Here is a 23,867-nt window from a genome sequence, read left to right as displayed (position 1 = left end):
CTGGGAGTTGGTGTTTTGGGGAACTGTTGATTACTTGGACCCGAAGCTGCAGGCCTTCTGACTATGGACGCAGGCTGTTCAGCTGAACGGGTTTACTTTTGATACAACTGATATGATGCGAACATAACATTCTGCATGCTCTGGGGTACGCTGTGTTTTTACTAATGGGAGCCTGTCTGGCACCCATTCATAGCCCAGATGGTGCAGCAGGTGAACATAAATTTACTGCCCTACAGCCTGTGTTCATTCATGATGGATGAGGGTGGTTGATACATGATGTGTTCTTCTCACACAGTTTTGAGGCATTTGGGTTTATGCTTCTTTTTTTTTCTTTCCTAACTGGTGTGGAAAACCCGAGATAAACTGCAACCTGTCCTGTGCATCCTCTGTGGATAGAATGAATGTCCAACCACAGATGCATTAAAGTTTAAATTGCTTCCCCTAAAAACTTTTGACGTGCTTAACTGTGTAGCTGAGCTCCAGCCCTTATTTTAACCAAGTACCATTTTCTTTCAGGGAGGGAAAAACAAGATATTGGACAAATGCAGCCTGCCTTTAACAGGGAAACAGTGTGTGGATCGCATCATCACAGAAAAGGTGTGTTCATTTTCCTATTTTATCCCTGCAAAAACATCTCCATCATCCCAAATTTAAATAGAGGTGGGTTACACATGAATGGATGAGCCATTTGCCATAAACTTGGGCTGTTTACTCGTTGTTATAACATAAATGTTATGAGTAAGGTTTGGCTTAGCCTGCATGCTGCTCTCTTAAAAAATATTTGAAATTTTTCGAATTGGTCATTTGCCAGTGATTTATTAGCAAATCAATGGATATGATAATATTATTAAACTAGATATTAAAATAATGAAGCTTACTTAGGAAACATACTTTCATTAAACCGTTGTTCAGAAACTGATACTTTATTATTTCCCAGGTTATCATGTTGGTCACGTCTAAATAGTCCTTGTAAGACTTTAAGACTTTTTTTCTGGGGTTTTAAGACTCAAGCATTTATTTCGCTGTTGTCATTGCGAAGAAAAACAATTCCTCACCTCGCAGGCAGCCGTGATTGACTGAAACCAACCATTTAATAAGTTAACTTTGGCAGTTGGTGTGTTTGCATGCCCACTTTATCATAGCCTGGCAGCTGCTTGAATATGTGAGCAACGAGGAAAAGCACACAGACACAGTGAGTCCAATGAAACACAAGTCACACATATTGCATCTTTACTTTTCAAACCCCACCACACACTCACTCTCTCTCTCTCACACACACACACACACACACACACACACACGCACACATACAAAACAAGCACCAACTAATGCATTGATGTGATGCAACAGAATGAGACTGTTAGATGGAAATCACATTATTTCGGATAACACAAATTGAATCTACTGACTTCTGTAAGGAGGATGCTTATTGATTTTTTATTGACGTATTTATTTTTGCTTTGGGTTGGGTTTCCCCTTTAATGTATTTTTTAAATGTTTCACTCTGCCTCAAGCAGAAACCATTCATATTTCTTACTCGTTGATATCTCCAGTAACCAAATTAGCAGTTAAGCCTTGGTGCCTCACTTTTTTTTTTTTGCATTCATTTTTGTGTATTTTTAGTTTTCTCTACATGAATAAAATTGACCAGACTCAATTGGAGAATGTGTGTGAAGTTTGGAGTGCCCATGCATAAAAGCTTCTTCTTGAATGAAGTCTTCGAAAACTGTCACTCAGGACGTAGAGTTTGATAAAGGAAATGAAAAGGATTTATGACATTCTGAGAATCAGTCTGAATGTTTTTTTTTTAAAATAATTAAAAACAAGTTCTCTGATTTTTCAGCTTCTTAAATCGAAATATTTCTTGTTTTTTGTTGTTGTTTTCTTATCAATGAATCATATTCGTTAATGGACATAACAAGACATGTTGAGGACATGGTCGTCTTGAGGTCGTGGGAAACACTTATCTACAGTGCCTAATAATAAAAAAAAAAAAAGCTAAGCAAAGCTACATCTTCATTTGTGCATGAACATCTGTGTTTGATGTTATACATTCCATTAGCTGTCTCTAGTTTAATTTAATTTTCCAAACCTACAGTAGGTCAAGATGACACATGGTGCGATTAAAGAAATGTATTAGCCATTCACAGCAACACAATATGTTGTACTTGGCAGCACATATGGTGACGGGGGAAAAAAAACACTTTAAGAAATGGGTGTGAATCATTCATATTTGATTGAGATCATTTTTCCGGTCAAATGGGTTTTAAGTGATAAATATTCCAGTTATTGGAACAGTCCCCCCACCACCACCATCTTTTCTCTTCTGCTGCACTGACTTTTGTTTTGATTGCACAACATTACTCAGCAAGCAGATTTCCGTCAAAATTTATAAAGGTTAAAGCCCGTTCTAATGGCCCGCTAACACTTCATTTCATCGCTTCCTCTCACTCATTATCTAATATTACTCCATTCACATCGAGTGCCCAGCACTTTTTAATTACTTATTTCAACTATTTCATAATTATGACCTTGTTTTTTCCCAGTTCCTTCCATCTTTATCAAAACATACAGTCAGCTCCTTTCTCTGACCTTACTTCACTGCTTTCTGGCTCTTCTGCTACATTCTTCTTATTTATTTGTTGCTCTATGAATAAAACTGAGAATGGCCCTGGCATTTGGAATGCACTCTTCCTTTGACAATGCCAGCCTCTTTGTAATTCAGACAGTGAAAACCCAGAGATTTTTTAAAGTACTGACACATGACTGTCAGCTTGTCAGCCTCTTAGATATTGCCACAGTACAGTTACTCACTGGCAATGTTAATAAGCCAACATTTTGTCAGCTCCCGACACTTTCACCTTTGTGCTGCATATTTGGTTTCACTGAACAACCAAACCAAAATGAAGCAAAAAAAAAAAAAAGCATCAAAACTAGGCAAGGTATCCCCACATTTTTGACCAAACTGCATCTCATTTACACTCATTAGCAAATACTGGTATGAATTACTTTATACTGCCTTACAAATCATCCAGCAAAAATTCCATTTATTTATACATTTATTCCAGTAGTCCATTGTTGACTCTACTTGTAATCAACAAGTATTCAGTATCATGTCAACAGATAATTAGTTGAAACTTCTTCTTTAGCTTTGTATTACTAGAACAGGGCTAGTATTTTTGAAAAATTGTGCTTCCCAACCTCAGTTTCCCCAGTCAGTGGCCGGCAGTCTGGCGACGTCGTGCATAGTATCGCCTCGGCTCGTTTGGAACCTCGCCATAGCAAGTACTAAAAATAGTACCAGGTACCAGGTACTATCGCCAGTGGAAACGCAAAATAACTGTGCCGTGTCGAGCTGGTGGAAGCACGCCATTAGATGGTCCTGACACACACTTACAGATGCAAGTGTGTTATCTCCACTTACAGTCTTTCAGTTGTCAAACATAGAATAGTTGACTGTCAACAAATACGCAACTAATTGTCAGCTTGACAAATAACATATTGTCAACAGATAATCCACTAAAAATTTATCACACTTGTAATCATATGTTGACATGATCCTTTTTATGTTACTGGCTAATAAGATGCTGACATAATGGACTGAGAAGTGGTTAAATGCTGGTAATAACACAGCAAAAAATAGTTTAGTATGGGTTCAGGGCTAGAAACACTTGAAGCATGACTGGCAGTTAGTTAATTGTGTGTCACTTATGCGTTGAATACATTTTAGCTGATTATCTGTTTACATGACACTGAATGCCTGTAGATTACTTATAGAGAGTCAACAATGGACGATCAAAAAGTTAAAGGTGACATAGAATGCTTGTAGTTAGTTAGTTATGGAGGTCTACTTACATATATTAACTTGTTTTCATGTGGGCTTTAAAATCCATGAGGTCAGACTGTGGACATTGCTGTAGCCCATCAAGTGTTGGCTCAGGTGATTTTTACTTGTCTCAAACACCCAACTTAAATTGCCTCAGGTCTTCTTTCTCCACACTTATCCCCATTTATATTGTCCGTGAGTGAGCTTTGCCAGGGCAAAATTATAGGGCACTTATGTCAACCAATTTTTTTTTTTATAGCACACTTAATGACAGCAAGCACTGACAAATGTAAAATAGCACAGAATTAACATTTCACCTTATTTTCTTTTTTTCCTTTGGCAACTTTTTTTAAAGTTACTTATTCAGAGTCATTGACCTTTACCTGCAGGATAACAAGAACTTTAGTTAGAAATTGAACAACTGAAAAAGTATTTGCCAGTATTGTTACCATTACTTTGTTGTGTGTGTATGATTCTGAGAGTATTCCTAATTATTAACTGGATCCATTTTCTTCTCATCACATACAATAAAAGCAATATATACATGTCAAATTTCTGATAGTATTATCTCTGAAAACAGAACGAATGTACATCTGTGCGCGTGTGTCATCAGTGTGTTCTACTTTAACATCCCTCTCCATAGCAACAATAAAACAGCTATCTGTGATGGGCAATAAATACGGATCAATAAACGCATCCATTTACAAGTCACTGCTCCCACTGTGAGGATATTACCAGGGCGATTGTATCACACGTGACTGTTTATAATCCCACAGGATGAGGTGGTAAGATGAAATCAGACGTAGTCACCAGTTAGTCACGCGGCTGGAGACGATGTTTCAGCCAGTGTTTCAAAACTAGGCAAAGTATCCCTACATTTTTGACCAAACTGCATCTCATTTACACTCATTAGCAATGCTATGAATTACTTTATACTGCCTTACAAATCATGCAGCAAAAATTAGGGTGAAAAAATGGGTAAAACTTTATTCCAGTATTCCACTGTTTATAATCCCACAGGATGAGGCGGTAAGATGAAATCAGACGTAGTCACCAGTTAGTCACGCGGCTGGAGACGATGTTTCAGCCAGTGTTTCGTACAGTGGCTACAAAACCAATTAGGGCCTGGTATGTGATGTCAGCTGCAACCTTTTTTATTCAGCAAACAACAATTTGGTTATTTTTAATGCAACAACCTAATTGTGGATGTGTATTTTTTTTCCTTTTGTTAGCCGACAATTGTGCAAATGTAAAATGTTATTGTTGCTTTCAATGGCAGAAAATGTGAGTCTATAAAGCTGATGGCAAGTATAATGCATTTAATAAGGCTGATGATGTTTTATTCTCCACCTGTGCCTACAATAGCCTGAAATCATGGTAATTCGAGTGTTAAATTGTGTTAAGTGTTAAGTTGCTGCTGTGATTTAGTTTGTAGGGAATAATGTCTTTCTAGATTTTTTTTATATGGTGGGGAGCATTATATACATTATCTTATTTAAGTAAATTTGAGTTGACGCACTAAGCCTTCTAGTATTTCTTTCCACGACAGTCAATTAGGTAAGTTTTTCCTGTTTAAAAGTAGTAAAAAATATAATAATAAATTGCCCATCATTCACAGATGAAGCAGCATGACTCCTGAATTATTCCACTTCCATGAGGGGCTCAGATAACTGTTATTTGTGGCATTTCTTATCATGAAAGCTATTCCAGTGACAGCTTTTGTGATTCATGCAACCTAATTGAAGTTCTTTTATTGTCCTACTGTGAGTTTTTGTCAGGAAGCATCTCAAAATTGAGCCCTTGTAATTGCTGCGATGCAGTGACACAATACTGGCTTTTGAGTCCTTTTTCTTGTTGGAGGGTCAAAATGTTAATTTTGCTTCCCCGTTTTGTCAAAAGCGTTTTCGTCGGGTGAATGGTCACGGCGTATTTCTGTTGCTCATGCCTGACGGGACGACATATGGGTGAAGACTGGCAGCTTTCTTAATGACTAAACTTGTGTCTGTCTTGTGAGCAGTGGTGACTTAAATGAGTAAAGGTGAATCAGTGGTCTCGGAATTAAAAAAACAAGCTGCGTTGTAGACAGAGCCATCTTTTCTCAGTGAAGGGTTTCTAGTTAATTGCTTTTAGGCGTGTTTACCAGACGGTTTTGTGTCAAGGTGAGAATATGTCGAACTGAGCTTACACTGACGTAACACAGTACCCGTCATATCCATGCACTGTTGCTGCACCTACATTAATCACCTGTGGCACATTTTTGACATATCATTCAATTCCCCCTAATTGCTCGCGGCAAGTGTCACAATTAGAGATGGATGTTAGTGTCTGTGTTATCCATAGACCCTTGTTCCTCGTGACATTCCATCTGTCTCGCTATATTGGAGTGAGATATCTGCCTCCTGCCCCGTCACTGTGTGTGAGGTTCTAATGAGCTGAGAGTCCTGACAGGCTCTGCCTGGATGTGACTGTGGCTCGGCCTGTCAGTCCCTGCTGAGAGAAGCCACAGCCTGGCTGAGTGTGCTGTGCCTGTCCTTAAAAAAGTCTTCTTTTTTTGGCATTGTGCACATGATTGTGGATAATGATTCTAATCTGGGCTCCGTTTTGAAGGTTTTTAAGCTGGCCAGTATTTGGGCTTCACCTATCTGTTTGCAGTATCAGATATGTGTTTCTTAAAATAATTTTGAAATGAATTATATATATATATATGTTATAAAAAAAATTCATTCCAAAAATAAAGTTTCTAAAACTAGTAAAAAAATGTCTAAGTGAAAAAGTAAAAGTGCCACTTTTATTATCCTGTGCTGTCGACAGTTTGACGTAGGTTTTTGACGTCATCAGCATCCGATCACATGCTACTGCGCGCAATCTGCCTATGATCTAATCTAATCTAATCTGATCTAATTTGAAAAATTGTGCTTCCCAACCTCAGTTTCCCCTGCGTCGAGAAATATCTTCGTTAGGTGGGTTAGGGTTTTCTTTGTTACGTGACACTTGGTCCTGTTAGCGTAGCTGTTAGCAAAGATGGCGGACACTGTTTACATTCTGGGAATGAAGTCCCATCCCCCTACAAGTGGGTCTAAAAAGTGTGGAATTAGCGATGCAGTTTCAAGGCTTGTACCAAGTGTCACTGGTGGGCACGTAACAAAGAAAATAATGAAGATATTTCTCAACTCAGGGGAAACTGAGGTTGGGAAGCACAATTTTTCAAAAATACTAACCCTATTCTAGTAATACAAAGCTAAATGCAAGTCGGTAAAGTATTCCTTCAAGATGGATGTTAATACCAGTTCGGAGTGGGGTTGTAGTGGGATAATTTTGTACTTAACAGCTATTCTTGTCTTTACACAAAGTGTGTGGGGGGGAAATCCACTACATTCAAACAAAACTGGTCATTCTTTAAATTTAAGGTAATTATTTGTGACTGGGTGCCAGGAGCACAGTGCTCTTACAAGCTAGTGCACTATTTGTAAAGCAGGACTGAAAAGTAAAACCTCTCACGGGTAATTTTCTCAAACAGACTCAATAAAGTAACAATAGATGTACAGGACAGCTCTGGCCACCAAACAAGGTTATTGCACCAGCTCAAGGCTGGAAGAGCAGAGAAGCATGACTGAAGAGAGATTGAATTAGGCTTTTCAGCGTAGGTCGCCCTTTAATGTCAGTATTAGTAGAAACTATCCTTAAAATGGCTAATTCTCTGCAGATGATAGGTCAAGAAGGCACATTACCTTGGAGGTTGTTTTTTTTTGCTGTGTTGAAAAACGCTTTTGAAATTGTACTGCAGCATGAAACATGTACCGTGTCCACAGCACTGAGTCGCAATTGTATCAATTTTGCTCTGCTATTAAATCATCTTGGGAGAAAGGAAACGCGGATTGGCCGAAATTCAATTCTGCGAAATAAACATCAACCTTTTGCGCGGTCCTCTTGCACGTTGATGAGCACCTGCAAGGTCTCAGAGCCGGCAGGGTTTATGGGGCAGCGTAAACAACGGGTCTGTTCATGAAATGTAGCTCATCGACCGCTCGCATAGGTTGTTCTGTTTTTGCTCACTTGGAGAACATTGGCTGTCACATTCTTGTCTGTGACAAGAACGAAATAATCCTACTTAATCTTGTCATGCCCACTCTTAAACTTTTCTTTCTTTCCCACCCTCCTTCTCCTCCTTTCGTTCCTACCAGGCTGTGTTTGACGTGGACACGACAAAAGGCCTGACTCTAATAGAAGTGTGGGAGGGCCTCACTCCTGAGGATATCAAGGCGTGCACCGGCACAGATTTTGAGGTGTGTAACTTGTGAATTTTTAATTTTGAGGGCTAATAATATAATCTGGACCTGTTTCTTTTCTCTTCTTTGTTAGGTGTCCCCCAATCTGAGAACCATGCAGCAAATATAGAGGAGCCTGCGAAGGATCTGTGATGTGTTTTGGTTTGTGTCAGTTCATTTCTCAGACGGAAACCTTTGACAATAAAGTAGCCTGTAAAGGACAAATAAGCTCATGAATCACAAATACTTCCGTTTATATCCCTGAGTGGATTGTTTATTGAAGATGGTCTGATCTAAGGAATGATTAAGTAAATAGACATTGCTGTTTATTAACGATGCCAAGGTTAATGCAATGCGTCAATCATTTCATCACATTTACTAACTGAAACCAAAGTCAAAACCAACCTGTGCTGTCGGTCTGGTCTTTTCACATTCATCATAACGGCCTCTGTGTGTGACGTTATTTAAACTCGCATTGCACTAAGCAACAACTGTTTCCTGAGTAATCCTCTGAATGTAAGATTAGGCGTGTATGTATGTATGACTACATTGTGGCAAAGTGATGAACAACATCGAACTGTCTCGTATGTCGGTGGTTAACTTGGTAGGCACACGTCATCCATTTCAGCCAGAAAATGTGAAGCCTTAAGTTTTTTACCGAGACATATGCCGTCTCCCTGCCTTTGTGTAAAATATAAATACTATGTTGTGTGCTGAGACCAACCAGACAAATTGTGTTCCTTCTTTTGTCTCAATCTTTTTTGTCTGTGTTTAAAAAAAAAAAGAAGAAGAAAAGAACAGTAAGCGCCAAGTCTTCCTTGTTCAGAATGTTCAGCTTATCAAATCACGGTTAATATGGAAGAAAACGATTTGAGGAGGAATGTCTTCTGACACTCGACAGGTTAGAGCGTTCTATATATGGATGGTGGCCTGAACATTGACATTCATGATGTGAGTGCTCCACACATGTAAAAGAGGCCCTGCCATTACCCGAGGGCTGTTGAATAACTGGAGAATTCAGCCAGTGGGCTTTTGGGTTCAGGAAGATCAACTGAGTCATCGAGCAGGAAAATGGACGAAAGTGACAAGAGCAGTTGCCGGCGGCTTTTGATGTTAATCCAGCACATTTCTTAATGAGTCAACCCAGAGCGTGGCAGGCTCTAAAAAGTGGGTTTTCACAGTAGAAGTACTGAACACACGCACAATTAGGTTTTTTTTGTTGTTTTTTTTTTTTATTACCAAGGACAACTTGACATGCACTGGCACAGATTGGCTATCCGCCGTAGGCAAACGTGATCAATTACAGGATTTATAATGAGCTGCCATGTTTTGGAAGACATCGCTGAATTAATAACCCAAGTGAGCAGCATGTGTTTATTTCAGAAAACCCTGAAACGTAATTAAATTCACAGAATAATCATTGTGGGGCTTTTGCTGTACAAGTATGTGCAGTATGTTGTACATTCAGAAAGTATTCGTCCTTTATTTTTCATGAGATGATTCCTATTATACATCTATTTTTTGCTACAGTTGCCCTTAGCCTTTATTGAACACACTTGTGGGCACGTTTTTGCAAATTGGCACTCCAGACAATTAATTTATGTCCCAACAAGGGTCAAGTGTAATCAGCAATGATTAATCAGTGGCATTTATTTTTAATTCAATATCAGAGGAAAGCTTTAGATAGATGGATGTTGCTGTATTTTGGGGGACAGATGTGAAAGTGATTTCTGACTAAAGCAGTGTGGTTGTTTTGGTATTGATTTATATGTTCTCCTCACATGAATGCAAGAAGGAGACACAACCAAGTGGAAATGGACACAAAGCGTGGTAGAAGAATGTTCTCTCTCTCTCTCTCACCGGAGGCATGTTTGAAATGAATGAGCATTTGTTTTTTATCTCCATTTCCATAATATATAGTATAATAATAACAGCAATAACATATTTCTACCCTAATGTTTCTGTCACTCAAGTGGAGTGTCTGACCAGAGAAATAGAGAATGGGTATCAACCTGATTATTTAAAGGCAACTTTATTTTGAAGCAGTTATGTAATTTGAATACAAATACAAACACAAAAAATAAAAAATAAAAATTGGCTATCTTGAGTACCTCCAATCAAGGGATGAGTGTTCTGACAAAGGGCACAGCTGTGTAATTATGTTGAAAGCAAGATTGTTTTTTTCAGACTGGGGTTTTTCTGTAAAACTTAAATCCTGTCATGTCCCCGATACAGTTGGTCATTGCGTATTATTGGATGTGTAATAAATCGCACTTTGCCATTCATAGATCCGTCCAACTGCATTTTCATATGTGCTGTGTGTTGCTCAGAGGGGTGTGGACTGAGACACAGTGCGTGTGTATGAGAGAGAGAGGGAGAGGGAGAGAGCGAGAGCGCGCGCGCACCAGGTTGGCTCTGGCTCTGGCCCGCGTCCGGGAGAACGGAGGCAGCATTGTTCAGAGTGGCAGCATGGCTTCGTCTCACGGGAGAAGCGACCAGCGGTTCGCAGACTGGATGGCAAGTTTACCGCAGAGCATGCACACAATCCCGCTCACCAACCTGTCCATTCCCGGTAGGTGTTCCTTTAAACTGAGGATAATGCGCATCTTCTTTTTTTTTTTTAAATCCACGCGCTCTGGATGCGTCCCATGGGCAATAATGAAATATGTTCTATATGATTTAAAACCTTAAAACATATATATATATTGCTGTGCAGACTGATGTCTTACTTTATATCCAGCGCAACTTGCTGCAACCTAAGATGAATCCGTTACTTTCACTGTAGCCTTCTCGACCAAAGGCTAAGACCTGTTGCGCAAAGTGCCGTGTATTTTTGAACAGTCTTTGCTCCTCGTGTGCGGAGGTCGTAAGTAACACCGAGATGCTTCTCGAATAAATATTCCAAGTGATGGAAGAAGAAGAAGAAGAAGAAAAGGATGAGACTCTGAAGGTTAACAGTGGATTATGAGCCATGCTGCTCTGATTGTAGGACTTTTGGCGTTGGCACTGGGGTGGTGGCCGTTGAAGAACACAGACACAGGCAGTGGGATGGTTTCAGTCTTTGCCCTCAGGTGACCACATCTTGTCGAATATTAGCTGGTGGAGCTCTAGCCAATGAGTCTGCAGGACCTTTTAACTTCATTCATTTAGGAAATGCTGGTAGTCCACCAATAATCTAGTGGATGCTGTGTCTGTCGCCTGGTGATAATCACATTTCCACAGAAAAGCCATTTCATTCTTCATATTCTTTGATCGTCTAATCCTTTTGTGCTTGACCTTCGCTCTTGATCATCACTGTCTCCCTCAGTCACCTCTCTTTCTCTCTCTCCACGTCTCTCATATACCTCATGTGTTTAGGTTTTCCATGTGCTGTGATGACATTCCTCTTGCTGCTTGTGTGTCCAGTGAGGCGTGGCATCCTAAAGCCAACGCTGACCACAGCTCTTAAGGAGGCCAAGGAAAGTGGGCAATGGATAGATTAAATCTAACGCTAGACAGAAACAGCATGGCATGTATTACCTCATGCTCGCGTCACGTGACATGTGCTGTGTTGCACCACAATCCATCCAAGCAGAGATAGCACGGGCACAAGCTCTGTCCCATTTAATTAGGTGTCATTACCTCTCATTGGCCCCGTGGCCTGCGGCCCAGCTGCTCCCGATCTGTCCTCCAATTGGATATAGATTTTAGAAACATCGCCCTGATTCTTTACACATTGTTGTTTATGCATGCTCACATTCATGATCATCTTAAATGATTGTTGAGGTAAATTCCCAAATCCCCAGTATTTCAAGAGACCTTATTGAAGCAAACATGCTTTTCTTAGAGGAGTCATGTGATTTCTTTCTTTTTTTTCCAAGTGTCTCATGGATCTTTTTTGTCTCATCTTAGAGCACAGTATTGCACGCCTCTCTTCAAGCTGGAAAAATAAAACAGGCCAGACAAGAAACAAAAGAGATAACTGTGTAATTTCCCCCCCTTTTAGTTGCAGTAATATGATAGTCCCGCACTCTATGAGCCTCAACATGCAGCTGCTGCTCCCTGTAACTCAGTTGTACTATTTATTCTTTGGTAAAAAAGAAGTAGTTTAACATCTGACACAGGCTAAATGAGTAGTGTACCTGGCTAATGTGATGGCATGGTACTTTGTTGTTGCCAAAAAGCACAACAGTCTCCAGGGTGTCTGTGCTGCCAGCACTGCACAGTTGTTGTCACCATTATACAAAATCATCCTGAATAAGTCATTGAATTTTATGGTATTTCATGTTATTATAGTTGGTATAAAAGCCAATGAATGTACTCAAATGATTTGAATAGGACAAGAAAATGATGCGTGTTGTACGACAACAATGACTTTTACTTTATATACTGTGTAGAATTAGTTTAAAATCAGCTGTATGATAGTAATGGACAGCAGCTATTTCACATTGTCGTGGTAAGGATGAAGGGGGGGGTGGGTGTAGTAATTATAGTAATTATAAGAGATTAATTTTTAAATGACTTAAATGAATAACTTACAAAGGTGAACAGGTTAATAGCCTCGAGGATATTGCCTCAGTACATCATGTGGATGGAGGCGGTGGCACTTGCAGTTAAATAAATAAAACAACATGCCTACCTGCTGCTCAGTTATTCAGTTCAACTATTCTAAGATTATTACTGACATGGGAACCATTCAGAAGAATGAACACAGAGCCTTAAAAACAACAATTCAAAGATCTTATTCATTGAATTCAGACGCAAGACAAAAAATGAGCCCAGGGAGGTTGAGAGCAGGCCTCTCGTTGAAGAGCACTGTTTCAATTTGCAGGTATAGGCATGGGCAGCAGTATTTGGTTATTTGAGTAGTTGTTTGATTCTAAAAAGACAAATCAATCAGTGTCAGAATTATATTCAAAATATTAAAAAGTGAAAACTGTTTTATCACTGACTGAAAAAACTAGTCTTTCATCTCCAATCACCACCAAATTTGTGAAGGTCATTGAATGCATCTTGAAGCCGCTCCTCATATCAACATGCCGTAGACCCCACAGGAGTGATGCTGGTCTTTGAATGCATTTCTGTAGCTGCTCCAGTGGGTTTATTGTTGTTTGTTTGTTTTCTTGGGAGTGGAGGATTTCCCACTGACACGCTAATGCTTGCTAATGCTTTATTAGTATGTATCTTCACTTACTCTGCCGAATGGCTCATTTCAAATGAACTGTCACATGGAGGAGAGATAATCAATTTCTGTGTGTGTGTATGTGTGTGTGTTTGTTGTGAGGTATTTGAATATTCGATGGATAATCCCTTCAAATATTCAAATAGCATTTTATCTTGAAATGCCCCTCCCTAGTTGCAGGCAAGATGAGGCGGAACGAGAGACTCCTCTGCACAAACACACTCAAAGGGTAGGCATGTCAAATAGTCCTCTGGCCCCTAAATGGCAGAGGAGTACAGTGTGTGTGCGTACACTACATATAATCAAGACAATAAAAACTTCAACTTCTAAAAAACAATCGAATTTTAATCCTCTTTTGTGGGGATAAAAGAAATTTGGAAGTGGAATTCTATAAAACAGAGGAAATGTGTGTGGCCATTTTGAGCACAAGCTTCCTTTCTGGTGGTTGTTTGGGAAGCAAGGTGAAGTCTCTCGAACCATGGCACAGGAAGACTTTATGACTCAATATGTTGTTTCTAATCTAACAGTCTGGAGAAATATCTTTTGGTCTGACCCCCAGAGTTACTGGTCGGCTCTGTAGGTCACAGGGCAGGAGTGGCCAAGTAATCCTACAGAACAGTATGACTGCACTGGATCTGTTCCAGTCAAAGGAATGAGCTGCAAATATACACCCTTTTAATACACATAACACAATTTTTGTCTGAAGAGTTTATTGAGTACAGACAGACATAATGAATAATAAGTGTTGACCATTGAGTTGTTAGTTCCGAGTGATTGCACAGTTTTAGCGTGGTTTATCATGCTGTGACTCAGACCACAGTGCAGCAGCCAAGCACATGGTTATTTAGATATGACTCATCACGGGTTACCAAACATCTGTAGTCTAAAAGTCGGTTGACCTGTGCCATTTCTAGACTACACCACAGATGTCAACAGGTGAGCGGACAGACATGAGAGGAAAGGCAAAGGTGGTGGTCGTGGATTAGGTAAACAAAAAAGTTGTCTTTCCTCAGCCCGATCAGTGGCAGTCGGCTACTTTTCCTTAAGTAGTGTTACATGCAGTATAGGTTCAGTCAATGCAGGAGACTGCCTGCACTCTACTTTTATCTTAGGGCAGCTAAGGTGCTATTCCAGAGGTGCTGTCAATCTGTTTCTCTGTAGTTGTCTCACCATGAAACAAGTTTAGCTGGAGGGAAGGAAATGGCTGTGAAATTATCATTGCCATAGCAACTAAATTCCTAGATTCCCAGTATTTTTGGAGTATGCGCTGACAGATGTGAACCTGTGTCCTGCATGTGTGCACGGGAGCAAGATATCAATTTCAGTGTCAGAAAGTCTGAGCAAGTAACTATGCACTTGTGTGTTTGAATTACATTTACATTACCTCTCTGAATTAGTGTCTCAGGTAGGGATGAGTGATGGGGACAAAAACGAATTATTGGGATAATTAATTAATTGGGATAAAACATCAGATAGTTCAAATTAATAGCAATTAATTGTTGTTATAACAGTCTTTAAGGACTGAAACAAGGTCTTTGAGCCTAAGGGTCCTGCGTAGTGTCTTAACTGTTCCTAGATGCTCTTTTAGACAGAAATCGTGGAAGTTGTTCTCTGTCGGACCCACTCCTTTAGTTTTGGGGTTACAGCTCCAAATGCCTGCCATTGGTATTTCTCAAGCCACATCTATCAATACTGCCCTCTTCTGCTGCTCATAGACGACCACTATATCCAGTTGATTAGCCACCGCCAGTTTGTCTGAATCTGGAAATCCCATAGGATCTTAGCCCTGTTCTTCTCAACCGCCTTTGCAGGCGTCTTCCATCTTGAACCTGGCACCTCCAGTCCATACTCGGCACAGATGTTCCTGTGCACTATTTCAGCCACTTGGTTGTGGTGTTCCATGTACGCCTTCCCAGCCAGCACCTTTACACCCTGCTGTGATGTGCTGTACTGTCACAGACACATCTTTACACCTGAGGTCCTGCCTGGTGTGATAGACCCCAGCCTCTACTGATCTCTAAGCATTCACTTAGCAGGTCATCGTTGTGGGGCCGTCTTTGTCTTTCTGATTTATTGGATGTTAGTTATTTCATCCTGGATAGTCCCTGACAATATTGCCTGTCACTTTAACATAGTTATGCATTAAATTAAATTAAAACTAACACTGTTACCTGTTGAAATTGCCTATAGTTCTATACTTTTCAATGTAAAAAGTGATACAAGAGGAAGGATTTTCAGGTTGCTGCAACCTTGTTTTAATATATCATGATGTAAATATGATCATATGTAGAATGAGCACTAGTGACCAAGATGTTTACATATTATATAAAAATATATCGGAAACAAAAGCAATTAGTTGAAATGATTAAACATTTGGTGATAACTACGTAGAATTAAGTAGAAAATGTTTTGGATGGATTGAATGAATTTACAGTGCCCACTTATATTTGGGAGCCAAGTCTGGCTGACTGTCAGAGCACAAAGCTTTAACATAAAAAATGAATAACAAACCTTTGATGGAGGGTGGGGGTGCAGGCCCTGGGTGTAGTCAATTGTATTAAATTGTGATTGCTTTGCAGGCAATAAAAACTAATCCATTGCAGAGGAGGCATCTTCCGTCTGGCCGCCTCCCCTGAGTGAAAGAAAAGGCTCATCTTTTAGCTGTAAATCTGTCCATCAGTCCCTTGACTAGATCCCTCTGCTGCCACTTAAGCCCCTGAACAAGGAGGATGAATGGTATCGGATGCCAGGATAAACACTGGCAGTGCAGTGAGATGTTTGAAAGCCAGGAAATCGGCCTGTAAAAAGCAAGTTTAAAAAACAACAACAGAGGAAGTAAAATTAACAACAAACAATGGATTATCAAATAGACTGAAAGAGATAGAATAGAGAGAGGGAGAACCAATTGCAGGAAAACAGAGTGGTAAAGAGGTGGAGACAATCCAGCTATTTTCTGTGAGTGATATGCCCCATGAGTCATGACCCACCTCGTGTCTCAGTTTAGCTGAAGTTTGACCAAATTAAATGTGGTAGAAGAGAAGTTCGATCATTCTGCTTCATTGGAAGGGTGAGTGCTTTGTGCACACGCTCAAATAAAAACATGGGAAATAGTAGCAAGACCTTTTCTCATCCTTTCCTCGGCATCCTAAAATAGATCTTAAAAGGGTGCAAAGTGAGCAGTAATGATTTGCAAGGAAAATTCATAAACCAGTGGGTCTCTTATCTGAACGCTTTGCTCCAATTCAGTCGGAATGAATGTGTCAACAACACAGGTCAGATCATCGGTTTGTTTTTTTGTGGAATTGTGCTCTGCCTCTTTCTTACGTCTTTATCCCAGATTATATCTGACATTAGTCCATTAGGTGTTCAGCTTTCATAGCATATAGCTGATTGTATAGGTCTTAGGGGACGGGTGATTTTAATGTACTCTTAATGAAGTGCGCTTCTTTCCCAAGCACATCATAATTATAAAAAGCCCAGGTGTGTATGCATAGTTGTGAAATGGAATATATTATATTATACATTACATTATTCCCATTTATTCTAATAATGATTGATTTTATAGAAAAAAAAATGTGATCATTATGATTTAGCTCGACCTTCGAAGCCAATGAGAAATCATTTACTGCAAAAACAGCAAAACTAGCTGTAGCGACGGGCTGTGGTCATACTCTGTTACATTGTGACCCTGCTGATACGAGTCTGCCTTCAGTGATCCCGTTTGCTGCCACATGCCTCAGGATTCAGCTGTCCACCCTGCTCATGGTCATCCTGTGAGACCTGGCACTGCAGTACGGAGAGCTGAAGGTCATCTCAGGCTCTCTCTCGCTCTCTGTGTGTGTGTGTGTGTGTGTAATTGTATTTGTTACATCTTAAGGACCTTTTCTGGCATAAACATTGTCACGACCAGTAGTCCTCATGGCGACTAAAAACCTGGTCCTGATGAGGCAGGACAGGCCAGTTTCTGGCTTATCAGGTTACAGTTATTATTTGAATTGTGGTTAGGGTAAGATTAGGGTTAGGCATTAACTGGTTAGGGTTAATGTTAAGGTTAGGGATAATGTTTTGTTCAGGTCATTGCACTGTCCTAAGAAGAATAGCTGTGCAAACATGTGTGTGTGTGTGTGTGTGTGTGTGTGTGTGTGTGTGTGTGTGTGTGTGTGTGTGTGTGTGTTCTGCAAAGTAGACTGGCAGTAATTCTGGTATCCACCTCCTGCTCTCATCACTGCAATCAATTTCTCATCCCCTTTTATTGTCTCTCCATCATGTTCCCTTTGTCTTTCACACACACACACACACACAATGTGCATACATTCACAGTGTCCAGTGTTATTGCCAGAATACATCTCAGAGTACAGCAGAATCAACATTAACAGGGCAGGTAGCATGTAACACAACAGTGCCTATCATTTAGATAATGATTTAGATTCAGTCTTATGTTTTTACATTGATGCATCAATATATATCAATTTTACAACCTTATTAGAAGACTTTGTGATTCTCATCTGACAATAATTTAATCCATAAAACTGCTTTTGTCTGCACTACTTTTTGGTGATCTATGTATGCAGTGTTTTTTTTAATCATTTACGGATGATGAGTTTGAGCAACACGCTTCATCTGTTTCGCAGTTTGCCGGCTTGTTCGTGGAGTTCAAGTAGTGTTTTCGTGTTCCTGCTACATCTCTGTGTTCTTCATGTGCGTGAGGAGAGGTCAAAGCTATCTGTTGAATCATAGCCTGCAGTGTTTCTATTTCTCTCTCCCAACATTTTCTGCATGATTTTATCGGACGTATGGATATGTACGAGAAATGCATTCATCGTCTAGCACTTTATGCTCCACATGAGGGTCGTGGGAGGCACCGGAGCCAATCCCAGCAGACATGGGGTGAAAAGGTGGGGCGCACACCGGACAGATCGTGGAGTTCATCACAGGGCAACATGTAGCTACGAGCGACCATCCACTCTCACACTCACACTCAACTTGCCTAATTGTGAGGCTGTCTTAAAATTGTTCTTGTTAATTTGATGTGGTGATATCTAGGATTGTATTCACACCAGGGCTGTAAAGATTATTTGATTCATCGATTATGAACCGATTACTAAATGGATTGTCAACTATTTCGATAATCGATTAATCAGTTCGACCATTCGAAATGTTTATTTAAATTTAAGCGACAAAGATTAGTTTGAATGTGATGACCTGAAAATGAATTAACAATATATAAAAAAATGATCTCGTTATACCAAGTGCAAAGGACTTACGAATAACAGAGATGATCGTTGGGATGTGAAAACAAAATTAATTGCACTGATTTATTATCGGGTTCAACTCAAAACAAAAGTCTCAGTGTTGAGATGATTTCTTGACTGAAAGATAATTAATAAAGAAAGTTTGCAGTGACATTTGTTCTATCTAGCCTTACATGTTTCCCAAGCTTTGTGTCTGTGTCAACTGATGAGAACCAAACATTGTATAGACAAGGATCTATAACTGTTCCAAAAAGCACAGTAAACAGTAGCTGGGGGCACGTGATGATATTAATAACAAAACAACTAATAATTGTATTTGACAGTTCACTATAACAGACTCCATTCAATGTGTTGTTCCTTAGAATCCACAGGGTATGTTTGATTCGCTGTATGTTTAAAAAAAAGTTTTTATGATAGATGGAGAAAATATTATTGTGCATATGTGCACTGGCTTGAATACCAGGACTTGTAGCTCACTTAGTCTGTGTGGACCAGGCTGTTTCCACCACTCAGCCCCCTCATATATGCTTGTCTCACCACATTAATAAAAACAAAAATATGCAGCCTTCATTTAGTGCATGTTTGTGTCGTTTCCAGGTTCCCATGATTCCTTCAGTTTCTACATCGACGAGGCGTCTCCAGTTGGCCCAGAGCAGCCTGAGACGGTGCAGAACTTTGTGTCTGTTTTTGGCACGGTGGCCAAGAAGCTGATGAGGAAGTGGTTAGCCACGCAGACGATGAACTTCAACAGCCAACTGGAGGCTGGGATCCGCTTCTTTGACCTGCGCATCTCAACCAAGCCCCGCGACCCCGACAACGAGCTGTTCTTCGCCCACGGGCTCTTCAGTGCCACAGTCAGTGCTGAGCATAGTTTTCGAGGGTTTCATTTGATGAATATTTTTATATATCGACATTTCTTTTTTTTGGGGGGGACGGCATATTTTTGCATAAGTGAAGTCTGAGAGCTTAATCATACAAGGTCCTTCAAAGTTATGCAGTACATCACAGTTCTGTGTCTCTGCAAGTCCTAATGTCCTTGAATAATTAATAACTGTGTGGTGAATATTTGGTTTTATTATTATTATTTATTATTGTTGTTGTTTTTTCAGGTCAGAGAAGGTCTTGAGCAGATCAGTAGTTTCCTGTCGGCTCACGCCCGAGAGGTCGTGTTCCTGGACTTCAACCACTTCTATGGCATGCAGAACCTGCACCATGAAAAACTGGTGGCCATGCTGAGAGAGGTGTTCGGAGACAAACTCTGCCCAGTTGTCTTTGCTCAGGAGGTACTGTCACATTAAAATTCATTTCATTACTGTTTGAGGGTGACATTGTGGTGTCACATTGGTTTAAATCGCGGAGTGACCTTTTGCTGTTGGATTATTTCTGCATGGGTTTTCCCTCGGGAACTCTGGCTTCCTAGTCCAATGACATGCATATTCAGACTAGGCTGATTGGAGAGCCTGAACTGGTTGTTTGTATTTGTATGGTATTTGTATTCCCACCTCTGCTAAACAAGCTCATTCACTGCGGATGAAACCTGTGAATGTCTATTTTGCATTTTACCATACTGTACCATGTGTTGTCTGTGACACAATTCCTGTGCACTGTCCACTGTGTAATGAAAGTGTTTTATGACCCCAAGCAAGTTAGAACGAGGAAAATGTAAAAGCTGAGATGGAGCAAACTCGACATTCAGGGGAAGGGTTACGGTCTAAATAAAAGAACGCATCAATGACACAAGGACACGTGAAGATTACCGTTGATGTCTTTTATTTCTTCACTGCACATTACAGAAAGAAGAGATGGGACTGAGGGCAGATGTAAATGTTGCCGTTCCAGGTTTTTCAAGTTGGCTGTAGCTTCTACGTGGACTCTTCATGAATAACAATTTGATGTCTTGAAACTAATAGTCTACTACTGTGTTCCATGGTGTTTGTGTAATAACTCGCACTGCCAGAGGGCTGAGACGAAAGCTCCCCACTGCAGGGTTAAGACGCAGAATTGTTATTATGAAAGGTCAGCAAAGTACAATCGATACAATAAAAGGACCTGTAGTGAGCTTGTAGTCTCTTTTAGAGATCATTTTTAGGACCACATGCTGTGTAAGAGCTCGGGGAGAGACAAAGCCTTCGGGTTTTCTTTAAGCGTTAAGTGCTCATATAGATACTGCTCTAAAATGGTGTCATCTGTGAGTTAATAGTACAGAGTACAGAGTAGTGTGGGATGTCTTTGTGGTGAATGTATATGTGAGCAACCTGCTACTTTAGAGGGAATCACCCACAGCACCAAGACCACAGTTTCCTGTCATTTACTGCTCCTGAGTGGGGATTAAGTGCAGAGAAACTGGTGGATTTGAGCAAACTAATGAAGTTCTTCTCGGGAATGTCTGGGCTGAATTTAGTGCAGACAACCAAGTGGTATTTTTGCCACCTCTTCTTCCACTTTTCCCCTCAACTGCAGTCCATTGCAGCATTTGGTCTATGACATGGCCACTTAATCTAAATCATTTGATATACAATATTGGTTTGTCCTTAAAATAAGTAAAGAATAAAGACATTTCAGTCCATCAGTTAATTTGACTCAGAGTGTCCAGTGTTCTTATTATAATATCATATTTGGTTTTCTGTCTTCAATAAAATATGTTTTTACCTTCAAATCAGTGAAGAAAGATAAAACGATTAGACTTTTAAAATGTGGGAGTTCATGTTGCGAAGCAGTTCATCTTAAAAATAATAACACCACTTACAATGTGTGGTGCTTCATACTTACTCTGATGCTTTGTAGCGGGCAACTCTGCCCACTAATTTTGAATTCCTTTAAAAGCACATACTCAGCCACCTGTTTGGATTGTTCTGTCACTCAGCACAGGCGAAGGCTCTATTTATATGTACTTTTCAACACTTATAACCCATTGCTTTTCTTTTATCACCTCCTCTGAATACACCCTCCATCCGCCAGGTGACTCTGCAGTACCTGTGGGAGAAGGAGTTTCAGGTACTGGTCTTCTATCACCATCCCATGGCCCTGGAGGTGCCCTTCCTGTGGCCCGGTCAGATGATGCCATCTCCCTGGGCCAACACCACGGACCCAGAGAAGCTGATTCAGTTTCTCCAGGCTTCTGTCACTGATCGCAGGTCAGCTGCTTCACTTGTTTCATTTAATATCCGCTGTAGATGTTAGGTGAATTGTAATGTGATGTTTGTATCATAGGCATGATACATATTGTTTCTAATTTTACAATGGAGTCATTTTTATGATTCTTTTAACGTACAGTGTGTAACGAGAACTTGAAGGTTATTATGCTTCATTTTGCAAAATCACCTGATTGTGTGAATTGTTGTTTTTCATTATCCCAGAATGAGGCTTTTATTTGAACATTAAATGCACAATTTGTCACAATCCTTGGTTGTGTGACATCCAAACAATTAAACATCCCCTCAGTTCACACATGCAGGTCTATATCTGTAGAAAACTGCTCACACAGTAACCGCAGAGAGTTTTCAGGAGAGTTTCAACAAAAGCCAACGCTAATTTACATGTGAAATTGTCGTGTCTGTGTTTGTTTTTTTGTACCCGACAGACTAAGTGTTTTTGTTTTGTTGTGGGCACTTAAATTAATTTATTCAGAAAACAATTAAAGTATTGTAGCACCTCTCTGCAGTGTATGCCATACGGCGCTTTACATATACTGATTTAGAAAAGTGGAAAAAAAACAAAATAAACTAATATGTAAATGCCCAATGCGTCTCCTGCAGGAGGAAGGGAACGTTCTTTGTCTCCCAGGTGGTTCTGACACCGAAGGCCAGCACTGTGATGAAAGGCGTGGCCAGTGGACTGAGGGAGACAATCACAGAAAGGTGCGTGTGTGTGCGTGTGGCATGAAACATGTAGTATGAAACATGTTCAGAGGCACAATTTGCACCACTGGTGGCACACAGTATTCAAAATATACACCAACACAGTGGGACCAGAATTATAGGCACCTCAGGCAACAGAGACCTCACACATAAACAGTCATGTGACTCATGCGGGGTTTTTATAGCTAAATCCAGAAGCATGTTGGTTTCTACAGGTATCCCCAGGCGACTGACACTGACCTTATTTAAGTTTGATATTTTTTTTGAACAGCTGCCACAATCCTGAGGCAACGTCTCTCATCTCTCTCCTCCTCCTTTCTCTATCTTCCATTTTTTTGTATACATAGTGTAGGATTTTTTTCTGGTGATTTACCCCCGAGCCATGTCTATATTTCACTCCCTCTTAATGATACCAGTTTGTAAAAAGCCTTAGCAGCAAAAACCATCAATTTGCATGAATTATTCATTTGATAACTCCACTATCAGCCGCTCACACCGGGCGTGTGGTTACTTAGATGTGGGCATCCTTCAAAATGACATCCACAGCTAACTAGACTGCCAGTGTGGGGGGCGCCACGGAACAAGGCGGCAAGCATGAGGAGGAAACCGTTCTTGAGATTTTCTCATGCAGAAAGAGGGTCAAGACATCTGCAGGAGTAACACCCTCCCCTGGTGTTCGACTCGTGAACACGTCCAGCAAGAGTATCATCTCCCCAGCTGGTGTCCGGCTGCCGGATATCCATGCTGCTTTACAGAGATCTCTCATCCTAGCTCACCCTTTACTGTGTTAAGCCAACCAATCACGAATCATGAATCTATCCCTCTCTCGGTATATCTTTCGGGACTTTGTTCGCCTCTTGTGCTAACACAAGTCTGTCTGTGTGCTGGCTGTGTGTTTCCTTGACTCCCTCTTAGGGCTTTACCCGCCATGATGCAGTGGATAAGATCGCAGCGGCCCGGGGAGAACGGCATCAACATCATCACCGCTGACTTTGTGGAGCTCGGAGAATTCATCAGCGCCGTCATCACCCTCAACTATCACCTGGATGAAGATGACGATGATGCCACCTGAGAGCCTGTAGGGGGTGTCAGAGAGCACAGTCGCCACCGCCACTGCTGCCAGTGTCTGGGTCTGTGTTCTCTTTTCTCTTTGGCATTTATTCGAGGAGGGGGCTTCACTGCTCCTTTCACTTTATTTAGGGCTACGGTGAATTGTGAGATCGAATGGGAGAGGGAGCAGGACAAGTCAGAATGAATAGAAACAGCACTAGTGTTTGGTTTGCGCACAAAGAGAACGAGGTTCCGCTTGGTTCCTGTTTTGGGGCTCCATATTTTTTCAAGTGAGACATTGATTTCCTGTGCTTTAAAAAAGATATTTGCTTTCCCCACTGTTCAAATGCACTTTTTCAAGGTTTCATCAAGAGAGCATTTCATCCCTCTGGTCAATGTATTGGTACATCATTCTTAATATTCCAGTGACAATTCTAGTGACAGTTTTTTTTTTTT

The 23,867-nt window shown here is 40.5% G+C and overlaps 2 protein-coding genes across 2 annotated transcripts in view; both read left to right on the top strand.

Annotated features, from left to right (window-relative positions):
- Positions 1-8,819, top strand: part of oxct1a (3-oxoacid CoA transferase 1a) — a 40,877-nt gene extending 32,058 nt beyond the window's left edge. Inside the window, exons 15-17 of the mRNA XM_044026980.1 lie at positions 517-597; positions 8,008-8,109; positions 8,186-8,819. Coding sequence (XP_043882915.1) covers positions 517-597; positions 8,008-8,109; positions 8,186-8,221 — 219 coding nt within the window. The 3' untranslated portion in view covers positions 8,222-8,819. The remainder of the gene's footprint in view (positions 1-516; positions 598-8,007; positions 8,110-8,185) is intronic.
- Positions 8,820-10,498: 1,679 nt separating this feature from the next.
- On the top strand, positions 10,499-23,867 carry plcxd3 (phosphatidylinositol-specific phospholipase C, X domain containing 3). Its single transcript, XM_044026983.1, has 6 exons — positions 10,499-10,663; positions 19,102-19,358; positions 19,614-19,787; positions 21,463-21,638; positions 22,260-22,361; positions 23,277-23,867. The coding sequence occupies exons 1-6, from the start codon at positions 10,561-10,563 to the stop codon at positions 23,431-23,433; spliced, it is 969 nt and encodes a 322-aa protein (XP_043882918.1). The 5' UTR covers positions 10,499-10,560; the 3' UTR covers positions 23,434-23,867.

Source organism: Solea senegalensis, linkage group LG5, assembly GCF_019176455.1.
Source record: "Solea senegalensis isolate Sse05_10M linkage group LG5, IFAPA_SoseM_1, whole genome shotgun sequence".
Taxonomy (NCBI): domain Eukaryota; kingdom Metazoa; phylum Chordata; class Actinopteri; order Pleuronectiformes; family Soleidae; genus Solea; species Solea senegalensis.
The sequence above is the reverse complement of the archived record's forward strand: the minus strand, read 5'-3'. Positions and strand labels throughout refer to the sequence as shown.